At 40.3% G+C, this 25,738-nt stretch overlaps 1 protein-coding gene across 1 annotated transcript in view; it reads right to left on the bottom strand.

The window, feature by feature from the left end:
• Positions 1-24,959, bottom strand: part of pcdh7a (protocadherin 7a) — a 57,229-nt gene extending 32,270 nt beyond the window's left edge. The window contains exons 1-4 of the mRNA XM_028017483.1: positions 24,499-24,959; positions 22,455-24,346; positions 19,596-20,772; positions 11,030-11,812 (exon numbers count right to left, since the gene is read on the bottom strand). Of these exons, the coding sequence (XP_027873284.1) occupies positions 11,030-11,812; positions 19,596-20,772; positions 22,455-23,839 (3,345 nt within the window). The 5' untranslated portion in view covers positions 23,840-24,346; positions 24,499-24,959. The remainder of the gene's footprint in view (positions 1-11,029; positions 11,813-19,595; positions 20,773-22,454; positions 24,347-24,498) is intronic.
• Positions 24,960-25,738: the final 779 nt, after the last annotated feature.

Raw genomic sequence — 25,738 nt, 5'->3', positions numbered from 1 at the left:
GCTTGGATAAAACCCTTCAAGTAAACAGTGCTAAAAACTCCTGTACAGAGCGACAACAGACTAAAAATCAAACTGTAGACAAGAAAGAGTTCTCAAGATAATTGCAGCTCATTGTGTAGCTGTAACTTTCTTGTAGCACTTAATAACAAGAAAAAGTAATAGAAAAAGTTGAAATATTGTGTGTCCAAACTAAAGACAACGGTAATATGTTAGAATATTACTCTAGCAGCTGTTGAAAGGTAAGTGCCCTTCAACATGATCCAAAGGATCCTTAAAGCTTACGACACAGACCCTGAACCCAACCGCCCAGCAATTGAAACAGTGAGGGAGAGTCCTATAACAAAAGCAATACAAACTATAAAACTATTACACCACGACTGCCTTTTTACTGCTTTTTTGTTTTCTGTTTATAAACCTGACATGAACAGCTGGCATTAAAGCAAGGCCGTGTTTTTGTTTTTGACCACCAAATTTCTCTGGCTTCCCTATCCAACTGGATGAGATAGTACCTAACACCCTTTTGTGAAGAAGATGAAGAAGACAGACGTTCTGCTGCCTCGCCATCTCGGAAGAAGAAGGTGGGAGTGGGGAGGTGCTATGAAAAACAACAATCAATCTCATCCCCTCATCAAACAGATACCTGGAATGTTGCTTTGGTTATTTCATGAATGAATCTTCTTTAGCAGACATTCAAAGGTGCCTAACTGCTTACCCATACCATGTGCCGCCTATTTACCGGTACCTTCACCACATGCCAGACTAGCAGCAGCAATTAGCAAACACCTGGTGAAACTGCAAGTCTGCTAAGCTTATTATACAAAGTACTTCTCAGTCCAATGTTCCTAAAAGTAGTTGGAAATGGCATCACAAAGAAGCACTGTTGTGATGAAGTGCTAAAGGGGAGTGTCAGAAAAAGTAGGAGCTTCTTAAAGAGACAGAAGCTAATTTCAAGGCATCAGATATGGCTATGATGTGAAGTCAAATTTTTCTTATGTAATTTTTGATAAGTGTAGAATTTTTATAACTGAAAAATTCACATAGAAATATAAATATTGTTCAGTTGAACTTATAACAAAAAAATAACTACAATTTGCAGTGGGATTGTACACTGTTAATTTTTGTTAGCATAGTGTTTTAGCTGACTAATATAAAAATTTATTGAAATTGCTAAAGTCAGCTAAAATGGACAGTGTATGTCAGGATAGCTACAATTTTCACTGCTAACAGTTTTTTTTATAATTGAAAAAAGATATTTTTGTGCTACACATCGAACAAATCAAACTAATCCTTTATTGGTTTCTAAGCTTTACATTACTATTCATAAACATCTTCCTCTGAAAGCTATGAAAAAAGTAGCTTTTTGAAAAACATGACTTCATCTAAATAATACTTTAGATATGCAGTAACTTTTATACATTGTCCATTTTCTTTAGTTTTGTGGAGAAATAATTATGCTGGTCGTCACCATTTTGCTAGCAAACTCTGCTTGAATCCTTCAGGATTTTCTCTTGAAACTTGCCGAATGTAGAACAAGAAACAAAAACATGAAAATCTGGTTTCTGGATTTTGAAATCTGTAGATACAATTTCTGATTTGTTGTTCGCAAGAATGAACAGTGTTTAATATCATATTTACCAGTTATACTCCCAATGCCACAACTTGCTGTCCACTTAAGGTGAAAAAAAATGTAAAAAAATGTTTTGAGGTTTAATAACCAAGTCTCTAAAAAAATTAAAACTATAAACAGCTGATCAAAATTTATAGGCAGATAGCTAAATAAAGCAAGTCTTTAACATATCTGAATCAAACAGTTCAGTTACAATGTAGGCTTCGTATAGAAAAATTATATTTCCCTAAACTGTCACCCACAACATCTGTTTGCACGACCAACAAATCAGGTCGATTTGATTTGGTCTTAGCTGAATTAATACAGCTGGATTTCATATAGTGTGAATTATTCAATTTAGCTAGGTTGATCTAAACTCAGTTCCAATTTCATTCCAGTCAATTTACTTCAGAATAACTCAAAACCACAAAAAGGGTCTATTGTGTCGGTGGGTGAAACCAGTCACAGGGCTTCTAAGCTGTCTGAAATACGTGCCTTGTCTGAGGAAGAGCACTTTTGTTTTGCAATATCGAGTGAAATTGCTCAACCCTCAGACAGCTATTAAGGTAATGCTTGAAGGCAGATAAGTCGTATGCAGAACTGTACAATACAGAGCAGAGTTTTCAAGAAGCAAATAAAAGGAAGCATCTCAGCGAGGGGCTTGCTATGTAGGCCTTTGTATGCACCCAAGACTGCGTCTGCCTGAGTTAAAAAGAGTGTGTTTGTAAAAGCCTCCACGGATGTGAGTGTGATTCCAGGAGAAGGAGTGCACCCGGGCTTGTGAACATGACTCGATCCAGAGGGAAGAAGAGAAAGTGATGTAAGAGACGGAAAACTTTCCTATCAGCTCATGTGCCATCATATTCTTATCAGCCTCCGTTTGCCTTCAGTGAAATATGTATACGCATAAAGATCTGGGAGGGTGAGTAATTATAATCACGCGCTATTACAGACTCACAAGAACGCGTTTCAGTGGGCACGTCTGAGTGTGTTAGAATCACAGGGCTGACAGCGTCTGCCTCAGCTTGCCTGGGAGTGCGTACATGTGTGGGAATGTCATTCCCACATTCTTACCATTTTATCGAGAAGTTGAAACAAAAGCTGAAGGGAGGACTTGTTAACATGGTAACATTATCAGACGAACAGTCTTCCAGTAACTCATGTAAACAGAAGACACAGAAAAGGAACTTCCAGTCTAATTCTAGCTCTGCAGGATTTTGGTGGGAAAGGAAATTACGGAATTTTCTAGCCTATTTTCTCTTTTTTGACACTTTTCCTACTTCATCATTGTGTATTTGAAGACATTTCTCACCATTCATGGAAAGTTCTCAAAACTGAACTATTCTGAACATTCATCTTTCACTGTTCTGAAAATAAAAACCACGTGGTGAATAGTGAAGATGATATACATGTCATCCTCAGTTATCTCTAGACATTGTTTTGTTTTATTTGTGTATAAAGTATGTGTTATAAATGAAGGTTGCATATTATAAATGACTGCTGCCAGGACCCATCTACACATTCCATTTACACATGTTTTATGTTGTAATTATGAAAATTGTGTATTTCTTTTATCTGTTTTTGTAAAGTTTTGACCTTCAGACACAATTTTCTTTGTAAGAAAAGCATTCAATATCTATATTTTTAAACCAATGTAATTCAAAATTGAAAAGTTTAAATGTTTGTGTGCTGTTACTAATTACTGATTACCAGTACAGCCGCACTATTGAATGTTTTTATGAATGTCTGCAAAGTTGTCAGCAGAAACTCCTTCAGTTGTGGTATACAGATGTTCAAAACCACAGAGATTGTTAAAAAATGAATAAATTGTCAGTGTGGTGTGCTAAAAGCCAGTGAGACTAATTATATTTTTAGCAAATTAATAATAAATAACAAACATAATAAAATGAACATTTTATGTGATATGAGGCTATGATAGTCGTTATAAACTTTTGTATTTTCGTAAGATACCACAGGCAGGTTTGTCACAGTCTGCTCAGCGAAACAACGCCCAAATAATTATGGAAAAAGCTGCCATTGATTACTATTTTCGTAGTTGTCCAAACAAGTGTGAGACCTAGACAAGCATGTAGCAATGATGTTGTTGAACACATGTAAATTATTTCTCCAAAATGAGGGTCACAGCGGATGTGGCTGATTAATACAGCTGGCCACCTCAATCAGCATAACTTTAACATTGCAACAGTGATGTGAGGAAACACTGAAACCCTTAAGCCTCCTTTAAAGTAGTGACACTTAATATTTGCTAATATATCATTGTATCCTATGAATAGAAACATTTTCAGCTTCTTGTTTAAAGATTAGTTTAAACAGGGGCATCCATCTGTTAGCCCTCCGCCTCTGAGAATTTGTTCCCTTTTTCTACAAATTAATGTGATATGACATGAAGTAAGAAAACTATTATTGCTAATAATAAGTACTGTCCCTTTAATGTCACTGCTGTGGTAAAGTAGCTTTAAATTAATGGGTATGTCTTTTCATTCTGCAACTTTGGTTGGTGGTGCTCTAACTGCATAAAATTATGCAAACTTTTTTGCATATTTTATAATGCAAATTATAAACTTTTTAATGCCAAAAAGTGTGATGATTTTTTTAAATATGTTGTATTCCTACATTTATTGATTTTGCAAAAATTATAGTCAAATTATAACCCTAGCCCCAGGCCATAAAAACTGCTTTGGAAACTTAAAGAAGAAAGAGTCCGATGTATTGACCCTGCCTCTAAGCTCCAAGGACTGAGCTTAATGAGGCATTCTAAAGATGTGCTGGAACAAGCCAGATTCATGGTGTCTCCACCTCAAAACCCACAGGAACACAGTGGCAGAGACAACAGGGCACACTAAGGCCCAGAATTTATTACCTTCCAGATCTGAGTTGCACAAACTAAACAGTATACATGGTTAAACGCTGCATCTGAACAGTGCACACTAAAATAAGCGAAGTGCAAGGAAACAAATTAAAATGTAGCTGGACTTGTGTTGACGGAACGGAATCAATGCTTAATGCCTCTGTTGCAGGTCCATATTTTGTGCTGAAGGAACAAAATTACAAACTCAGCCCTCAGTTTTTGGAATTGAGTGTTTTCAGATTAATTTGAAATTAAGATGCAGATCTGAAAAAGCAAAAACAGTCTTTACTCTTTCATTCTGATGCCGTGCATCCAAATCCATATGATCCTGCTCAAGTGGAAAATCAATGTTTACAGGGTAAGCATGTGTTCCACCTCCAGCGCCGGGCGTCTAGCAGAAACACACATCTGTCTCTTTCTCTCTGTATTGTCTGAGCCTTTCTTCAGTTCACATCGTCATGTCGCAAAGTCCTTCTGACTTCATTTTCTGTGGCTCGGGTTCCCTCTCTGATGTCCACTGGTTCACTGTGCTCGTGTCCCCTCCCCGTCGCAGGGTCACTGGATCAGTTTTCAGTCTGGCTCAGCGGCTGATCCCCACTTTGGTTACCTCGTCCTTCTCACCTCCCGTTTACCCCGCACCTCTTCACCTCTCCACACACTTACCCCTTAAGCATATGGCGCGCTGCGCGGCCTTAACTTGGAGAGCTGGTATCATCATGACCGGGGTTATGGGTTGGTAACGGCACAGTCGGCCACTGTCAGCTTGTTTGTTTCAAGGTAACAATGGCCTCAACTCCTGTGAGCCAAACGCAGGGCATGCATTATCTAAAGAGTTGTTTGTGTGGATGCATGAGTGCGTCGATGGGCTGAGTGTCAGCCGGTGACAGACGCTCATCATATTTAATCCTGAGGGGATTTTGTGGAAATGAAAAGCTGCTTTTCAATTTTATAATCCCGTAGACCTAATCTCTGCAGCCACGTTGCCCCCATACAGTCCAATTAGTCCAACACGTCTGTCCGGATGAGTCCTATTCACCGCAAATCTCATTCTCCAAGCCAACTGCGTCCAACAGCGACCTTCACGAAGTGCTGCAGAAGCATGCAATGCACCAAAAAAGCTGCTCTGTCAACTCACCTGTTTTCACTGCAGTCTTGGACTTGTTAGGGAGAGCGGGGGCATTGATTAGACTTGGACTCAATTAGTTTGAGTGTGCGTGTGGAAGTGGGTGTGTGTCTAGTTCGATTCAGCCTTTGTGGCACCGCGATCTAACCCACCCCCTCACACGCCCGCTGGGTCCAGAGAGAGAGAGGGGAGGGAAAGTGCACACTACAGTAAAAGAAGTGGCACTAGTGAAATCGCTGAGTTGATACATTCAGAGGTCAATGTGGCGCAGGGAAGACGCAATGTGAGGAGTGGCGAGGGGGTCTAGATATATGATCAGACATATGGTAAAGAAAACGGGAGACTGACAGAGAGGACCGAAAGGTCAGGGTCAAAGAGACATGGAAAGTCATGGAAAGGGCAAAGAGCTCAGTATGAACATGATACTATCAACTAAAACACAAATCATTACTTAAGTATTCAACAGCTTTTGCTGTAGTTGACTGATGGGGGAGCCATAAGGAGAATATTGAAGTTGTGCGTGCATTACGTATGTGCAATAATACACGGAGAAGCAGGCCATTTTTCCCCTATATTGACTGCAGTGCCATGTGACTGCCATGATCATTAACGTGCCCTGATGCCAACGGGTATCCTGATGACCCACATCTCAGCAGTCCACTCTCACTGTCTGGCTCCTGCCCAAATACAGACCTCTCTCACTTCCTCTTTCTCTATCTCTATATTATGCTGCTTCTCGTCCTCTCCCCACTTGGATGCAAGTGCTCTAACCTTCCTCTGTACGCTTTCAACATTAGAGCAACCAGCCTGCCCTATTCTGTTAATGACATTGGAAGCGTTTTAGACTAAAAGCTGGGAATAGATGTAGTTTTGATGTCAATTTACAAAAAAATTTGAATCTTTTTAAGGTGAAAAACTATCTACACGGCAGCAATGGCGGCATTAATTATCAACTATGAGGTACTTTTAGAAAATGTTGGCTCTGACTTACAGGTTTTTTTAAATTATTGAGCCAATTTAAGAGTTTGGACCTTTTTAGAAAAGCTGCATACATAACATTTTTGCTTATGTAGGAAAATTTTTCCTTAGTCTGCAAGTTTCAGGTTAATGTAAAGCACATTTCCACATAAGTATACTTCAAAAACCATCTTAGAGTGTCTTGTAAAAGTTTTATAATCCTTGAACCTGATCCCTGTTTTTCAGTTTTCAAAAACCAAATGTAAAGTCATTTTATTGGGATTACATGAGTCAAACAATTAGAAAAAGTGCACAATTTAGATAACAAGGTTTTACATGGTTTTGACTTGAGACTATTATCTGTATATTATTTTCAGTAGGAGTATGTCTCAACCAGCTTTTGTAATCTAAAGACGGAAATGTTCCTCACAAACATTTGATCTAAAACATTCATTCTTGATCTGGCTGTGTTCTTAAGGTAGTTGTTGAATTGGGAAGTGAATGTCTGGCCCAGTCTGTTGCAACTTCTAACAGGTTTTCTTCAAGGCTTATCCTTAATTTTGCTCCATTCATCATCCCATCATTGCCAGCTCCCATTTCCCCTCCTTTGAATGTCTTTAGCTTCTGAAGAAAAGCATTGCCACAACATGATATTGCCCTGACTGTTTTATGGTGTAGTGATGTGTAGTATTAAGCTTCTGAAACATGTTTTTAGTATTTATGTGACTTCTGAAAGCAATTGGCTGTAGTAAATTTTATTTGAAGAGGGCTAAATACAAATGCATATCCCACTTTTTTAGATATTTAATTACATTTGTAAATTTGTGCTTATGGCATTAAGTTACAATAGTGATGTTTGGAGCAGTAGTTTGAAAAAATAGAAAAAAGAAAATAAAAATGCGTAACACAAAAGATTATTATTTTTTTAAGTAGGGCATAATCGTTAACTTGCCAGTGCTAGAAGCCACCAAAGTTGATACTAATAAAACTTCCTTTATTAAAAAAGTTCAGGTTTTTTTAAGTTAACAATTTCAAATAAAGGATACTTTAATTAAATGTGATCTGATTTGCATAAAATAACACAAAGTTTCATATATATATATATATATATATATATATATATATGTACTGTATATGTATATGGAGAGGTATCATGTGTGTTTTCACTAGAATAAATAGATCAAAATAAGAAAAGCTGAAGGTGTGAAGTGGTTGAGTTGACATTGAATGAACCACATTTATTAAACAGTAGGAGTCTTGGTGTGCTCATTCTACCATTCCACCCACTTCCCTTGTTCATTTTCAGATTTATTTATTCCCATTGATATGAATCTCCCTCCTCCCTCCTGCTCTCTCTATTCAGTGAACAGCTAAGATTTGAAAACATAACCAATGTCATTAAGCAAGATATCTTGTCATCTCATTGCCTCTCTGATGCAATGGTGCATTTTTCCATGACGCTGTGTTTTCATGACTTGCCTTTTTCCCGCTTTTCTTCTTTTTCTGTTACCATTTCAAGTAACCTAGTTCATCTCCTGATGTGCTGACTTCAGATGAAGACATTTTAATGCTTCCAACGACCCAGTAAAGTAGCTTTGAAACTTCCTCTAACTTGTTTTTTCTGCTCCACAGTCCTCTCACCCCCTCCAAAACGTCTATAAATCTCTCCCACTCCTCATCTGACACCATCCCAATTTCTGTTGGCATCCCGATTCTTTCGTTTGGCACGTATGTATGCCACCTATTACTCCCTGGGTCTTTCTGTTACCCACACTCATTTATATATAAATGCATATGAGTTTTTAAAATAAGCAATCCCCCAAGCTCTGAGATAGGAACCCAGAAACCTGCAAGTGTCTCTAAAGTGTACGAATTAACCAATTCTGAAATGTAGGTGAGCAAGGTCACGCTTCAGTGCACAAGCTCTTTAACACACATGCATTGAGCTGTGGCTGAAACCCCTGGATTGTGATGATTCGAGTGGTAGAAGGGGAGAAATGGGGGGGCACCCTCACTTCACCGAGGGTAGTTAATTACCCCATGTGATCAATAATTCATTACACTGTCAGTTTGTGTGTCTGCGTGCCTCTCTATGTGTGCTGGCATGTTTTGAGAGCACGTAAAGCATGAGTGCCAAAACTCCCCCAGTAAGCAGTTTCTTTCCCAGGGAATAGCAGATTAAGAGGATTGACTCCGTAATGGATTAACCTCCGGAGTTTTGTGTGCGTATGCATATGTGCGTGCACAAGCGGCTGGCCCCGCATGTGTGCGCGGTATGTTTGAGCAGGATCAGCGTACCCCCTGTATGAATTGATTAGCCTAAGAAGCTCTTCTCCTTCCCTTTTAATGACCACATCAGCATCCCCCCCCCATCCCCCCCTCCCCATGCCCACCAAGCTGGATAAACGTAGAGCTGTCTGTCAAGGAAATGAGACGCCGCCCCTTTAAGTAGGGTTAGCTGTCGCTCAAATATCACTCTTGTGAAGACTCCCCATGGACAAGACAAAACCCCGCTGTGTCGGTATGTCTTCAGTGATAGATGGTTCCTGTGTCGGGGTGTTATTGCGTGTGGGCTGACTGACCGTCTCTGTGCACCGTTTATTTGTCAGCTTTTAACTGCAGTCTCCTGTGGCTTCCACCAAAGTCACTGCATCCATTATCTATGCAACTGATATTCTTTATGGAACAAATGCATAGGCTAACTTGAAAAAAGCAACAGCTTGAAAAGGGACACAGAATCACAGAATGGCCAATTACTCTGTTGGGATAAGGTGCGTTCCTCCTCCTTTGAATGTCTTTGCTCTAACTTAGCTCACCAGGGGTTCATTTTAACAGTCTCACACATGAATGCACAAAACTGTGCACGGATGCAGAAGTCCACATTCACATATCCCTGGGCTACATTGACTCATGTGCCCTGCAGTGGATCTTACAAAAAGAAACGAGGCTAATGTTTGACACAGAACACACACAAACTCTGACAGCAGCGTGTCGCTCAAAAGCCTAGGATGGTGACACCAACACATGCGGGCACACACTCTTTCTGACAGCTATTTTGTGGAGATAAAATGGTTTGTAGACATTAGTGATGGGGTGTGCAGGACGAGTGTCAGCAGACGTGGGAGTGAGAGAAGATGAAGCCATGATGGTAGCTGCAGAGTGGGTAAAGAGTCAGAAAGAGAGCCTGCTGAGGTTTTTAGGAGAGGGACATTACCTTGAAAAATAATTTATGCCCCCTGAACTTTTTCACTTTTTGTGCACCTACCAAACTTCAATAGATTTTGGTCATCTTTTGACGGAACAACACAGAGTAGTACATAATTGTAAAATGATAAAAATTTCTAACAAAAACAAAGTTTGAGTCCTTCCTTTCGGTTATCTGTTAATCTGATACCTCTATCAAATAAAATCTAGTGCCCAGCTGTGTGTGTGACTTAATTTCAGTTGAAATCCAGCTGTTCTGTAAAGGCCTCGGATGTTTGCTGTAAGGTTTTATTGAACAGTCTCACGACTTCCAAAAAACACAGCAGAAGTGTTAGGGATAAAGTTGTAGAGCAGTTTTTCAGCAGCACAGTAGGATAAATGCTAAGTGTCCCAGTTACAGGACAAACTCCTAACAATGTTGCCACCATCACCCCAGAGCACCTCACTAGAACTTCCTTCAGATATCTGTTCAATCTATAATTCAAAAACAAAAAAAATGGCACAAAGGCAGTCCTTTGACTGTGAGATAAATCCAATTTATTGTTACATTTTGATTTTGCACCAAAATGATTATATTAACAGATTAATTATTATAAAATTATAATATTAAAAAATATTGTTTTCAAATATTAGTTACATCATATTCTGTTCTGGAGGTACGGTATTACATTTTTCATGACCAAGCAGCTTTATGGCAACAAAGATGTAAATTAATCTTGAACAAAAAAAAACCCACACACAATAAAACATGGTGGTGGCAGGATCATGCTATGGGGATGCTGTTCATTACCAGGGCCAGAACAAGACATGGCTGGTCACCTAAAATAATAGGCTGGTCAAGGAAAGCAATAGCAGAAGTCTAAGAGCTATATTTTTTTGGCTTACATCCAAAACACTGTGTCATGGAAAACTAATACTAGAAATCATCCCCAGCATGCAACACACATGTACACAGCTGTGGGTAAAAGCTCTGGATCGCACCTTTACATTTAAACTTAGCTTTCCTGTTCCTGCTGGGGGCATGAAGCTGACTATAAAAGTATACCACACTTTTTATAACTTTATATGTAAGAAAATATAGAGAATAATTGTTCCAGTTCACAATTATGCACTATTTTATGTTAATGTATATAATATATTTCATTGATAAACATTCTAATATGTGGTTGTAATGTACTCAACTGTAAAAAAATATTTTTCAGGGCTCTGCAAATTGAGGGAAGAGACTCAAAGTGCTATTGGGAATCCACATCATCCCCAGAGGTCCTACCTGTTTGCTGTACTTGTTTGCAGCCTGGCAGCTGTAATCAGAACACTGGTCCGATCCCAGGGACATGGCATCTGCGTTGCCACTTCCTCCAGTACTGCTGCTACTGGAGCCGGCACTCCCCACACACCCGCCGCTGCCCACAAAGGTATTGGAGGGAGGCAGCTCCTGGACCGCCTGGTGCTTCTTTCCCTCTGCCGGGGGCGAGTGAGGCTGGAGATTCACTGCAGGGAGAGGTGAGCTGGATTTGTAGTGCCTAGCCAGATCGGGGCTTGACTGGTGTCGTCTTCCACCGCCCATTCGTGGGCTGCCAGGGTCACCATCCACAGCACAGTAGCGGGCTGCTAGGCGCTCACTAGCACTGCTAAGTTCCTCCTCATCATCATCGTTGACGTGACGACGCAGGCCGTTGACTGTGACGATGCCACTGTATAGAGATCTGTCCGATTTCCCTCCACCTCCAGCTGTGCCTCCACCGCCTCCGCCACGTTTATCTCGCCGCGGTTTGCGACCACGGTCGGATCCACTGCCTCGGCTGGCTTGTGGTTGAGCTCCCGTCGGACTGAAGAAGTCTTCCTCTGGCTCCTTCTTTCCGGCCTCGTAGCCATTCTTGCCCTGCGCGCCACACTGCCTGGCTGTGACCACAAGAAGAATCACCAGGATAACTGCTGCTGCTCCCGCTAGGACGCCAATGGCAACGCTGAGGCGCTGTTTTCCCAACGCACGTTCACTGTCTGGGTCCCCGGCAATGTCTAAAGACAGTGGGGCCATCAGGCTACGGGCAACCTTGGAATGGAAAGAAAAGTAAGACAAACAAGATTAAACAAACTGCATATTAATAAAAGCAAAAGAAAAGAAAGTCCCAGAATATCATTCTGAAGAGATGGCACAGTTGGTGTGAGCCACAGAGATACATCAAACAGCATCTTCATCGTAATTAAACTTATCATTCTGTTTAGTGTGGGAGCTTCTCAGTTATTCCCAGAAACATAGAGTGTCACTAAATATGTAATTGCTCTTGCCTTCGAATTGCAGCATTTCAGGTTGCTCCTGTAATTCAGCAAATTTGTCATATCACATCTACAGCAAGTATGAGGAATGTATTGGATTAGACCGCATTAAATCATATTTGAAAAAAATCAGAGGAAACTTTAGATCCTGAGGTCAGGAGCAGCTAGAGAAGCTAAATAAGCAAAAACATTCAATAAATGTGAAAATGAAGGCAAGAGGCAGACTATGACTTCATCCTGAGGCTCAAATACATCTACTGTCTCATCAATAAACAATATCCCTTTTGTAAGCGATAGTGTAGGCGTGGATTGGTTAAGGATTTGTTTTCACAATTTTTGCATCAAGCATTCAATGGATGGAGTAAAAGGAGGATGTTTAAAACATGTAATGCTCTATAATGATTTTTAAGCTCTTTTTTCTATGGGCCTTCTCAGGGTCTTCAGTTTGCTTTTTAAGCTAACAGCTTTTTTGTTGTAAATCCATTTCAATATCTATAACAAGAATGTATTCAGTGTTTTTGTTTGCGATAGCATACACACACACAGACACACGCCCTCACACTTCTGATTGGGACATTGTAGTGATTCCATTCATTTCAGTAACTTTAATGTGTTTGACTTGTCTAACGTATTAACCATTATCAGAATATATTCTACTGTGAAAAGTTTTTTCTCCTGCTTTTGCTTTTTTCTTTAGATCAGGTAAACATAAGCTGGGTAAAGACAAAAATTAGTTTTTAAACATTTCTTTAAGTTCTCATAGGAAAAAAAGAAAGTTATCCAAAACTAACCTGGTTCAATTCACCCCCATCTTCTGCACCCAACCAGAAAATCCCAAACGTGTAGACATCTGTTAGTGCCTATAAACTCTAGCATATTTGGGCTATGCCATAAAATACACAAGCATGGCAATTAATGAAAAGGTAAAATAAAAATAATCATAAAAATATTAATTAAATTACTACACAAATAAATAAAATTGTGATAATCTTAAACAAGTCATTCATGGTTCTAAAATCTTCAATGTAGCCAAAGCAAAAACAATTCTACAAAGAAGAGTGGGTCAACGTTTCTGCACAAGCATTGCAAGCAATTCATTGAACGTTTCCACAAATGCTTTATGGGAGTTGATATCACCATTGGTGGCACTATTAGTTATAATATTTATGGGTCTTTTACTTTTTGACAGAGGACCAAATTGGTTTTTCTCTTAATAAATGTAAATAATCTGAAAAGTGCTTTTGTTTTTGCTACCATTATCTTTTTGGGATCAAACTTACTCTGATGTTTTTACATTTTAAAGCAGGGGTGGCCAAGTCCACTCCTTGAGAGCTTCTACAGTATCTTCCAACATTTAGATGCATCTCCGCTCCAACACATCAGAATCAAATGGCTTGATTTTCTCATCACCATGTCATTCAGTTCTGCAGAGGCCTGGTAACAAGCTATTCATTTGATTTCACTGTGTTGGACAAAGAATGCACCTGTGAGTTGGAGGATAGGAGCTTTTGTGGGCTGCCAGACTGGACTTGGGCACCCCTGCTTTAAAAGTAACAAAAAAGAGAAAAACAGAAGAAAGATGAAAGGAGGCTAATACATTGTCAAGCAAAGTAACTGTTTCTTTTCTAAGCCTCAACTCAGATCCCACACCAGTATTAACAAATAACCCACATCCCTAAAACTACATTTGAGTCAGCACCAGAAAAGACCTACTGGTCCTTGGGTTCATTAGAGGAAATTCAAGGTGAATATCATTTTTAAAATTTCCAACTCTATAAGCTATGTAAAATGCTTTAAAAGTAAAAACAACTTAAAAGACATAAAAGACAAAAAAAAAAAAAAATAAAATAAAAAACCAAACATCAGACGGAGAAAAGAACGTAAAAGGCTGCTAAAATACAAAAGACTGCTAGTGGGGTAAAAGGACATAAAAATACAAATAAAACCATTTGTGTCAAAGTGTGCTAAAAGTCAATTAAAAAATATGTAGTCAAAAGAAATTTTATTTGCTCCAGAGTTTGTGGGAGCAATTTTTGTTTTACTAAAACAAAAATGCACTCATTACATAGTATTGTGAGTTCTTGATAAAACAAATGTTCGGAATATTAAGAACGTTGTGGAAATCATTATGCAGATGCAAACACAAAAACACCAACTTTAATATTGATGTCCATTCATTTGAGCAACACTATTTTTGAATAACCAAGCCCCACTCCTGCAGAAAGCAACAAACCATATATTTTGGCTTAACCTAATTCAGACTATAGCCTTAATCCCAATAATGATGGTAAACTTGATTAGAACAACGATTTGATCACTATGGTTTTAAGAAGATAGGCCAATGAAAAGGTTCTTAAGTCAAAAATAAAAGAATATGCACAGAAAGACAAGCTTGAACATTTGTTAAAAGGATCATTAAAGCAATGTTGGTAATGCTGAAATACAAACACACTCTTTAAACATTATTGTGTGCTTCTCAACAGGAGAAATCAAGGCTGTAGAGTTTTTTTTCAGAAGATACCCTGGGAAACTTTGTTCGTAGGAGTCATTATGTATACCCGAACACTAACTCAGACAGTGATGCCTGTGCATGGTCTATATAAATTCACACTAAGTGTAAGCTGTCCGTTAGCGAGACGACTCATTCCGCAGCCTGTACCTTGTCTGGGAGCTCAAACGACAAAGTCTTTGGCCCGGATAGGTGAGGAATGACAGACTCTTATAATCCCTGCTGCAAATAAGACTGGTGGTAATAAGGCTTTCAGGAATGTACAGGAGAGTGACTGAGGCATCGTGCTTTGAAGTGGCCAAGTAAAATAACTTCTGCACAAGCTGCAGTATTAGTAATACAGCAGAGAATTTGCTTATATGACTGCGCTGTAGAACTGGCTTATTAGATTATCTGAGACAAACATAGAGGAGCTACATTATTGCCCTCTCTTCCTCTTGTTCCCCCCCGAGCTAAGAGTGACACTGTGTTACGTTCATTGTTTCAACCCCATCCATCTCTGAGTTAAGTTAAATTGTTGGTGAGTTGTGTTTGTTTTAGTCCATTGTTCTGCTTCCACTGCAGAGGTGCTTCTCTGCCAAGCTCTGCTCCTCCCATCACAAGCCCTCTGCTCCTCTTGGTGCCTGCAGTATTCCTATCCATTCTCATTCTGCTGGGTATGCGTTGCTTTTTTCCCGCACACACACTCTGTGACAGTTCAGAACGAGTTGAGTGTGCAGACATACATAAAGCATAAACAGTATTGGAGGGTGCATGTGTGTGAGTAAACTCCTGCATGTGTGACAGTGTGCAAAAAATGTAGTCCAACATCAACTGCCAAGTTCAGACAATTTCTATATGTCTATAGGTAAAGTCTTGGAACCGTATGTTTCCAGGGCTTCTGATGCATTCTGAAATCCCAGTGGATTCTTTGATTCTGCTGTGTGTGCTTTCTTGTCGCTGGACTTAGCATGACTGTCTCTCTGCTCCACTCTCCAAGGACTAGGTTATTGATATGTTACCACAGATGCTGGAAATATGACTGATGCAGTACTGCTCTTTCTTTCAAACAACTGCTCTTTGTTGTATGAAAGTAACATAGGAGGAGTTAATCAAACACATAGAAAAAAGCTTAAGTCAGAGTCTCTAATCCAAGAACAAATATAAAGATTTTCTACACATTTCTATGTCAAAATTCTATATGTTCAAAGACTCCAAATTCCAGAGTTCCTAGTTCATTTTTGCCAATATTTGTATGAAGGATAAATACAAAAGTTCACAATTAATATACCTCATATTTCCTCAAAGAGGGCATGGTTTTGAGGGATAGATAGACAGACAGACAGTAAAATCTGATGAGTGGATTTAGAAAATGAAGCAGGAAACAAAAAGTGGAGATACAGATAAGTTCCCTACTCTGTTTTCTCTATCATGCTTATCCAGACATGTAAACTTGTAAATGAAATTTCAGATTTTCCAAATTGCACAGGATCCCTAAATACAAATAGAAAAGCACCAATCACCTTATCCATGCAGCCCGACTCTGATATGCAGAGTTCCTCAAAGGTATTCAAATGACAACAATGACACACAAGATCCAGAATGTCAATTTCCACTTTCTCGAGCTCAAAGCCTGCAGCATAATATTACAGATAATTACCAAACATGTGGTTTGCTCAGTACGGTCAGATAGAAAAGAGCAGAGTAATTTTCTGCTGTCGTGGTGCAGCGGTAGCAGCCGTTTTCGTTCCCTAATTGCATCTGGCATCCGTCCACCACCCAGTTTGACTTCATTATGAGATGGAGGTATTCTGTCTTAAATGACTTCTACTCAATTACGCCACAAAGTTCCTCCCTACAATCAAACTAAACTGTGCGTGTTGTACTCAATGGCGGCTTTCAGACCAGCTTAGCCATATTACACCCTATTGTTTGATTTAATAGCTGCAGCCATTTAGGCACGCTGCAGATAATTCTACCTCTTACTAAGTATTCTCTTCTAATCCTCACATCCTTGATTTTTCTTTTTTTTTACTTTTCAGTGTCACATGCATGAGGTGCTCTTCCTAATAACCAGTGAAGAAATGTTACAACTGCTATCTGTACCAACTTGCTTTTCTTTCTTTGAAAAAATCTGAAAGGCATTCACTGAAAGACTCTTAAGTGAAACGTAGCCTCATTCAAAATAAGGATCATGGTTTCTCATACATCCCAGAAAGCAGTTTTAGCTGTTTTGCTTTGTGACAGTCGACAAACTCTACAAGGTGTAAGAAGCAAACAGATTTTTACTGAATGAGTGAGTTCCTGGAGATTTTAATTTTTAGCTGCCTTTAGGAGAACCTCAGGTCATAAAATAAGGCAACCAGCAACTTCAAACGTGTTCACATTCTATGCTACAAACACTTTAATTGACTTTGACAAAAATGCTTTTGAACTGTACAGTAATGGTCATTTGTGTGGGCCAGACAAAGGGAAACAAACCTCTATTTCTTGTGGGCTCTTAAAGGGGCAGTATGGTGTATTTTCAGGCACATAGTCACATTTTATAGCACAATCAAGTAACTATGTTACCTTTAATTTTTATAAAAAATACTGTATATATAAAATATTACCTACAAGAATTTTGACTTTGTAATTCAACGCCTTAAAATTGTCTTGTTAAGAAACTCCTGCTCTATTTGACACTCTGCCTTCAAGAAGTCATCAAAGCATCGTTCCTCTATCAACACTTTGACAATGTTTTTACCAAGAAGAAGAAGCTCAGAATGAACTCAGCAGATGTGCAGATCCACCAGGTATTTGTAAGTTGTTCATGGATAGTCTGAAGGAACTGAGTGAGGAAGAAGATGCAGGGGCAGTATGCACTGTGAGGCGGAAGCTTGGAAGATTGGAAACTTGCAGCTCTCAGGAGGAGCTTTGTCAAAGGTGCTGTTTGCTTCCACTAAGTGTTTTGCGCAGCTTAATGGGTGCCACAGAAGATCAAAGGATGTCTCAAATACGCATGAAAAAAATAAATCAACACTAGGTATTGTTTTAGGTGGGAATAATATTATAACATAACATGAAGCTCAACAAGAGGATTTTACATAATACTACCTCTTTAAATAAAATGACTCTTTGACCATATTTCCAAAAGTAATAGGAGCTTTGTCTAGTGTCTTTGTCTTGAGGCAAACTACCTATGGGACTTTGATGCATTTCTTTCAGCAACCGTGTAATTGTTGTCACTCTTCTATTAAGGTCAGATTTGTTGAGTGCAGAACTAATAACTGCTCTGGCACAAATCCTTCAGTAACCAAAGGCTTCTTGGCTATCTCTCAGAAAAATGCTCTCCTCCAGTTGTGGTGGAAAGCCATGTTCTGGAAGGGTTGCACCTGTGCAACACCTTTTCTATATTAAGCTGATAGATTGAACGATACTCTACAAAAATAATCAAAGATTGGAATGCTGCTTAATAACCAAACCCTGCATTAAACCTCCACAACTTTATTCCAGTCTGCTGTGTCGTGCTGTCTACAAACCTCTAAGCCCTTCCTGGAACAGCTGGATTTATGCTGAGATTAATACACAGACAGGTCGATTTCTGTGGGAAGTTGGTAGCACTTAATTATATCTCAGGTTATCAGATTAAAGAGGCTAAATACAAAGGTGTGCCACCCTTTTTAGACTCTTAGTAATAATTAAGAAAAAGAAAAATAAGTATTATTTTACTTCCTCTTCCTTTATGTTCTATTTGTGGTGACCACATAAACTCTCCTTCCCCCCCACAAATTACATTGAAATGCACCTTCCTCATGAATGTCTACAAGCTAATACAGAGTTAAAGTCAGGTCTTTGCATGCACAGACCTGACAAATGAAGACCTTATATACTTGTAGGAAATACGAGCAAACTGTGTTAAAAACCGAGTCTAAAGTGCGACTCAAAACCACAAGTGTTTTGTTTCAGAACAAACAAAGGAACTACAAGGCCATTGAGACAATTTAATTATAAGTCAATACAAATTACCTGTTTTTCACACCAGAGATTAAGCTTTAGTAATTATAACCTGCCAGCATTTATAGCTTAATTGAACATTTTTAAACCATAATTGGAGGCAGATTCAATTAATGCGAGAGCAGAGCAGAAGGAAAGATTTAAACCAGCAAGGCATAGGCTGAATTGGAACACATAATGTTCTAGTTATTTCTAGTATCTCAGTAATGTCTCCGAGTCTTGTCAATTACCTCTGCAGATGGGGTGGCTCTTTCAATTCCGTTCTAATTTTATGTTAAAGTCTTCTGTTCAAGGAGAACACACAGACTCATGTAGTAATGATGGCAAATAGTTTTAGAGATCCCTTTTCCATTTTAGCAAAAATTTGTTTTGCTAAACAAATACTGACCTTGCTGTGCTCAGAACTGAATCTAACATACTGCTGACCTCAAAACCTAATCAATAAGAAGGAATATAGTGAAGAGAAACTTCTTTAGCTTGAACTTCTATTCAAATGTTTAAAGATATGTCAGCATGTTCTATTACAAGTCCAAAACTGGGACAGACTCATCTTCCTCCCTCTTGCTTCTCCTAAAGACTTAACCCTAATGCTCTCTCACGCTCTCTCTTGCTCTGACGCATGCATATACACACAACCACACCTAAAGCGCTCAGCTCTGAGCTCAATGTACCATAAAAAAGAACCACTTCAGTCATAACAGTTATTTGAACCACAGCCATTACAATAATACATACCGGACAAAGAACAAGCTCCAGGAACAGTCTAAACTACAAAGCAGATTGCCAGGAGATTGTTTTCAATCTTGCACAAATATACACAGAATTATGTGTCCAGTTTTTGTTGAAAACCACAACACTGTGAAGGCTACAAGATGTAACGTTACCATGTAAATAACGTTACCAAATAAATAATTTGGACAGGAATTATCATCACCTCCCTTCAGCAGTATACAAATAGATATGACAGAGAAACCTCCAATTATTCCTGAATATTACAAGGTGTTTAAAGCTTGTATGTATGGGTAAGTATTTAGAAATCTGTTTGCACTAACATATATTGAAGCATAAGAATTACCTGTGCATCCACTAGGGTGGCATTCGCCAAGCTCTCATTGATGAAGACGTGAACCAGTGCGGTGGCACAAAGCGAAGGGATGCCACTGTCGTTGACTCGTACAACCAGACGATGAAGACCTCTGTGGCGCCGCTCCAGAGGCTCTGCTAGAGTGATAACTCCATTGGTGTGGCCAATCTCAAATAGTCTGAATGGATTTCCCCCCACTAATGCATAGCGAAGGTCAGCGTTTGGCCCAGTGTCTGAGTCTATGGCCGTTACAGTCCTGACAATGGTGCGAGCACTGCTGGCAGGTGGTAGGAGAGTGTAGGACTCATTGGCGGGAGATGTAATCGAAGGCGCATTGTCATTTTCATCTGTCACAAAAAGCGAGACTGTGGCAGTGGCAGTTTTCCGGGGTTCCCCTCCATCCACAGCCCGAACACGGAAGGTGTACGTGGAAAGCCTTTCACGGTCAAAGGATGCAGCAGAAAAGATTGTTCCGGTGTTGTTCTCAATGGAGAATAACTCTTCTCGCTCATTCCTGCTATCTTCTCCCTCCACCTTGTCCCCCGTCGTCTTTCCATCTGCCCCGTCTACCTCTACGAACAGGCTGAGCTCCGCATTCTCACCTTCGTCTGCATCGGTCACTGTAACCATGCCGACTGGACTGTTGGCGAGCAGGTTCTCCTTTACATAGAACGTGAAGATTTCTTGAACAAACTTTGGTGCATTGTCATTACGATCAGTCACTTGTACAACAACGGTTGCAGAGCCTTGCAGAGAGGGTGTTCCTTTGTCCTTTGCAATTACTCGCAACTCATACCTCTCTCTTTGCTCACGGTCAAGAATCCCCGTAGCTCGGATATCTCCATTATCTACATCTATGTAAAAAGGTCCGTTAGAGGCAGGATCCAAGGAATATGCAATTTCAGCATTTTTGCCACTGTCTGCATCTGTGGCTACTACAGTGACCACCCTTTCACCAGGTCCATTGTTCTCGGCAAAGTGGACCTCCACATTGCTCTGGGCAAAGATTGGAGCATGATCATTGATGTCTACCACCCGCACCATCAAGGAACTGTTACTGGATAGACTGGGGCTGCCAGAATCTACTGCCACAATGGTTACACTGTACTCTTTCATGGCCTCGTAGTCCAGCAAGGCTGAAGTATGTAAGAAATATTTTTTCTTGTTTCTGTAGAGACAGGAGAAAGAAAAGATATCATCAGTACAGAAGCTGCTTTAAATGGAAACAATATCTGTTTTGTTCCTTAATGTGGTCAAACAAGGTCATTGCTATGCCTTTCATCATTTGGTTGTTCTTTTGATGTTTAGTGTTTTCTTACAGTGTATGATACATCATAAAATAGTGAAATATTTGCTAAGTTTGATTTCCTTAAACTCAGGGTCATGATGTATTCAAACATGACCAACTCATTTAAAAAAAACGCCTTCTGATATGCTTGTTATAAAGTAGATTTCTAACTGCTTGAATTTGGTAATAATGTTTTGAACGGAGTTTTTGCTTGCTAATTGTCTACAAATGTCAATAAATTAAGAAACTACAGTTAATTATTTCATTTAATCAAAAAATATTGATTTGAGCAAATTATTTAATAATTTGTTTTTCTTTAACATACAATCATTTCAAAGACTGTGAATGATTGCTGCAATCTCCTGAGACATTCTTAGTAAAAAAAAATAAAAATCTGTGACTGTGACATTTTAATCAAATTACCCTATTGATTTTGATAGAACACTCACAGGATTTAAGCTTTAGCGATTTTCTTCAGTGAAGGAAAACCCCAGGATTGAAAATCACAAGTCTCATTGTACAGGTCTTACAGTGTTTGAGGGCAGTTAATAACCCAAAAAGGGGCCGTGACTTCTCACCCTCACGCCTTTAGGCAATGTTCTCACAAATGACTGAGCTTTGACATTTGGAGTCTTTGAAGCACAAGTGACATTAAAAAATGTAAATCCCTTCACCTCCATAGATATTTGTAACTAAAGTTTACAGACTGCATGACAGCTTAACCACTCTGTAGCATTAGCAGAAGAGTGACATTGCTGTAATTCCCATACAGTTCTTGAGGCATATCTCTTTAAAAAACAGATGGCAGGGTGCAAGGATATAAAAATATTATAATACCCTGTTTAAAGCATTGACTGGCAAATCCAATATGGTACTAAGTGGTACTTCTACAATTACAATAAGTTTAATCTCTCATTTTTTATTAAAGTTTCTACATCCTTAATTTTAAAGCAATCATTTTGAACTTTTTTGAAGCCTCATATCTTTCAAAAGATATACGTTTTCAGACACTTTGAGGTATCTGAGCATCTTCCTAAAAGATTTAATATCAGTTGCGGACTTATTGATTAAATACGGTGAAGGGATTAATGAAACCCAGTGTGGGTTTTATAAGTCTGTTCGCAACTATTCTACAAACACAGATCAGCCATAGCCTCTGCCAAAAGTTAAAGCATTATTGTGGCACCTGTAAGTGGTTGGGATAGATTATGCCATGGATGAGCTTTGTGTTCTCAAAGTAGATGTATTAGAAGCAGGAAAAATGAACAAATGTAAGGATTTTTGCAAGCTTGACTAGAGCAAAATTGACAACTTCATCAGCAACTTGCTCTGCATTGTACAATGTTGTGAGCCAGCAAAAGGCTCATGAATGAATATTGGCTGATCAAGCACACAAGTTATTGTAGCTCAAATAGCTAAATAAAGCAATAGGTACTGCAACAAAGGAGTCACAATATAAAGAGCATCACAATTTGTTTGGTCAGGGTGTTCGTCATGGACATAATGTTAGGGTTGATTGATCCAGAGTGTTACTTTGAAGGGTTACCTTTAGTGTAGCTTACCTGTCAAAGGCTTCATCTGCAGGTGGGGGTGGGAGTAGTGTCTCGCCTGCTGGTTTCAGAGTGAATGGGACATCTCCTACCACAGTGCAGGTCACCGCCCCATTCTCTCCCTGGTCTCGATCTGACACCTGAACTAGAGCGACAGGCGTGTCCACCAGAACGTTCTCTGGCACCAGCGCAGCCCCATCCCGTACAAGGATCCGTCCGATCTTTCTGATCTCCACAACTGGAACATTGTCATTTTCATCCCGAACGGCCAAAACTACCGTGGTACGATCGGTCCGTGGAGGCTGACCCCGGTCCCTGGCCATCACTGTGAACTTCAGCTGGGCCACCTCTTCCCTGTCAATCCTGTGAAGAACGCTCAACCAACCAGTTGCCTCATCCAGCCGCAGGAGTCGCCTGACATTTTCCGTGGCAGCTCCAAAGACGTACTCCACCTGCCCATTTACTCCAATGTCCCGGTCAGAGGCTCTGACTTGGAGAACAGGTGTGCCTGGAGGAGCATTTTCAGTCATCTCAGCTTCATACGTGGACCTCTCAAATTGTGGACTGTTATCATTCACATCAGTTATAGAAACCCGGAGCAGAGCTTGGGAGGAACGTGGTGGGTTCCCTCCATCTCGAACTTTGAGGACAAGCTCATATGAGTCCTTCTGCTCTCGATCCAATGTGCCCTTCACAATGAGCTGAGGCTGCTTCTCACCATCTGGTATGTCTGCTACTTGCAGCTCAAACACACTGCTCCTCGCTCCTCCTCCACTATCACCACTTCTGCCCCTGCGGTCTAGTCCATCCACTCTAGCAATGGGGTTTCCTCCTGCTGTGCGCCTCGTTGAACTTGACCCGGCTCCATTATCTTGGATAAGTTCATAGCGGTCAATGCCATTCCGTCCAAAGTCCCTGTCTGTGGCTGTGGGAAGCAGGTACAGAGTCCCAATGGGGCGGTTCTCCTCAACTGAGAGCTGCAGGACAGGTGAGGGGAAGGAGGGCGTGTTGTCATTGATGTCTGTGATGACAACTCGACCTTCGAAAAGGTCTACCCAGCTCTGCAGTGGTCCTATAACTGACACCTCAAAGTCCAAGAAACACTCATTCTCATCGAAGATCATCTGGCACTGTGGGAGCTTCTCTCGGTCTATGCGCCTTGGGCCTGTAGTAAGCTCACCTGTCACGTTGTCGATCTTGAAGTACTCTGAGCCACTCTCCAGGGCAAAGGTGACGTCTCCGTTGTTAGAGCCCAGATCGACGGCCACGTTGCCTATCCTCACATCCGGCGGGCCCTCCTCCGCCACCCGGTACCGGAGAGCTGAGTCGGCAGCCGGTAGCTGAGTCAGCAGCTGCAGCAGCAACACCACAGAGTGCACTGCACCAAGGCTCGGCATGGCTCCTTTTTGCTTCCTTCCTCCTCACTCCCCAGCTGTGGGCTCCTCTCTTAGTTTATTGGTGTTTTGTGGTCTGGTGCAGCTTCACAGCGTGGGTGTCTGATTTATCCTTTCTTACCTTCTCTATCGCTCTCTGCGGACTGCCGCCTGGAGTCCGGGAAAAAGCTTCAGTGTAGTTCACTTCAGCAGATCCTTTCTTTCTTTTCTTTTTTTATTCTCTCCTCCTACACTCAGTAGTGGGTTTTCAACTTCTATAAAAATATTTCTGCATTCTTACTTGTTTCTTTAAGCCATAAGGATGTTAAAAAAAAAAAAAAAAAAAGTCCATCATGCTTTCTATTAATCAACCTGTGATTAAATCCACTTCACTCTTTACATTCTTCTTTAAGCCATAGGAGCTATCCTGAATAGGCTCTTATCAATTTATAATGCCCATTTGGAAGTTCTTTTGATTCCAGTCACACTCGGGACAGAGGCTTTTCAGATAGAAACTGCAATGCAGCACCACTACACAAAAGAAGCGAGAAAAAGAAGAAATTATTATTATTTTTTTAAATAAAAGAAACACCAATCAGTTCGGGGTAAAAACAGACGCTCAAAAATTATCACAAAGCTTTGCTTGCGAAAAACAGATGCTTCTGCTGAGTCTTTTTTCTTACCTTCTGAACCCTCCGCGTTTCCCGCAGTGGAGCAACGTGCCAAGCACTCAGATTCCTTTACGCAAGTTAGAAGAAGAGGACGAGAGCGAGTTTCTTCAAATCGCTTCTCCCCACCAAAATAAAAGAAAGAAAAAAACTGTTGGGTTCCCCTTATTTTGGTGGGATTGCCCCGTTACTCGGCATAGATTAGAGTATTCCGTCCTAGGGATGGATGGGTAGATGGAAGCAAACATGCAGCGGTGGTGGACCGAGAGCAGATGCGTATTTCTTCCAAGAGTCCCGCATTCTCTCACTCGCTCACTCCTCCTCCTCCAGCTTTTTTTCCCCTCCCTCTCACCTGCACTGCTCGGGACTGCTGCTGCCTCCGGTCTCCGGTGATGCTGCAGTCTCTCTCTTTCTCTCTCTCTCTTACACACACACTCTCTCTCTCTCTCTCTTCTGCGCTACTGCAACATTTTCACCGTAACTCGATCGCCGAGCTGTAACAGGAGAGGCAGCAGAGGCGGTGTTGGGTCGCTCTCTCTCTCTCCACCTCTCTGTCTCTCTCTCCCTCTCTCTCTCTCTGTGTGTATGGGTTCGTGTGTGTGTCGGTTACCGGGGACAGACCTCAGCCCCTCTCTCCTGTCATAGGAAGATTAAATGGCTTGCTGTCCCGGCCGTTGACAGCTCCTGGTGGGGAAATATCTTTATTCACATATTCATACAGGGGGACAAAGAGCGACGGGAGAGAAAAGGAGTGATCTGGCTCTAAGACGAGTCAGTGCATGTAGGATTCAGGCAGGATTTCTGCTGGTGCAGCTCTTTTTCGCCGGGGCAAGTGCAGAAAAGCTCCGTTCCTTCTTATAAACAGGGGCGCTTCTAGAAAGTTTATGAAGGGCTCGCCAAATGGGTCTCACTGAAACTCTTGTGGGTGCCGAATCAAAGGTCAGAATAAAGTTTTAGGAGAGAAGCAATCAGTGATTTGTATACATAGAATTAACAGAATCTAAATAATAATAATAATAATAATTACGATCATAATGTTTTTACAACAGACTGAAAAATGTAGCTTGTCTCCTCTTTTAAATTTTATAAATAAAAGTTGTGCAAATTAATAAGGTGTTAATTCCTTCCCTGACCTATCCTCTTAAATTATGACATAATGACTCTTGGAGTTGAACATCTCTAAATATTCCCAGGTCTGATTAGTACTAGATGCATACAATCAAAATATCACTTACACAGAACCTGTCTTGCAACA

The sequence above is a fragment of the Xiphophorus couchianus genome, chromosome 5, assembly GCF_001444195.1.
Source record: "Xiphophorus couchianus chromosome 5, X_couchianus-1.0, whole genome shotgun sequence".
NCBI classification, from domain to species: Eukaryota; Metazoa; Chordata; class Actinopteri; order Cyprinodontiformes; family Poeciliidae; genus Xiphophorus; species Xiphophorus couchianus.
This window is presented reverse-complemented; position numbering and strand designations above follow the sequence as displayed.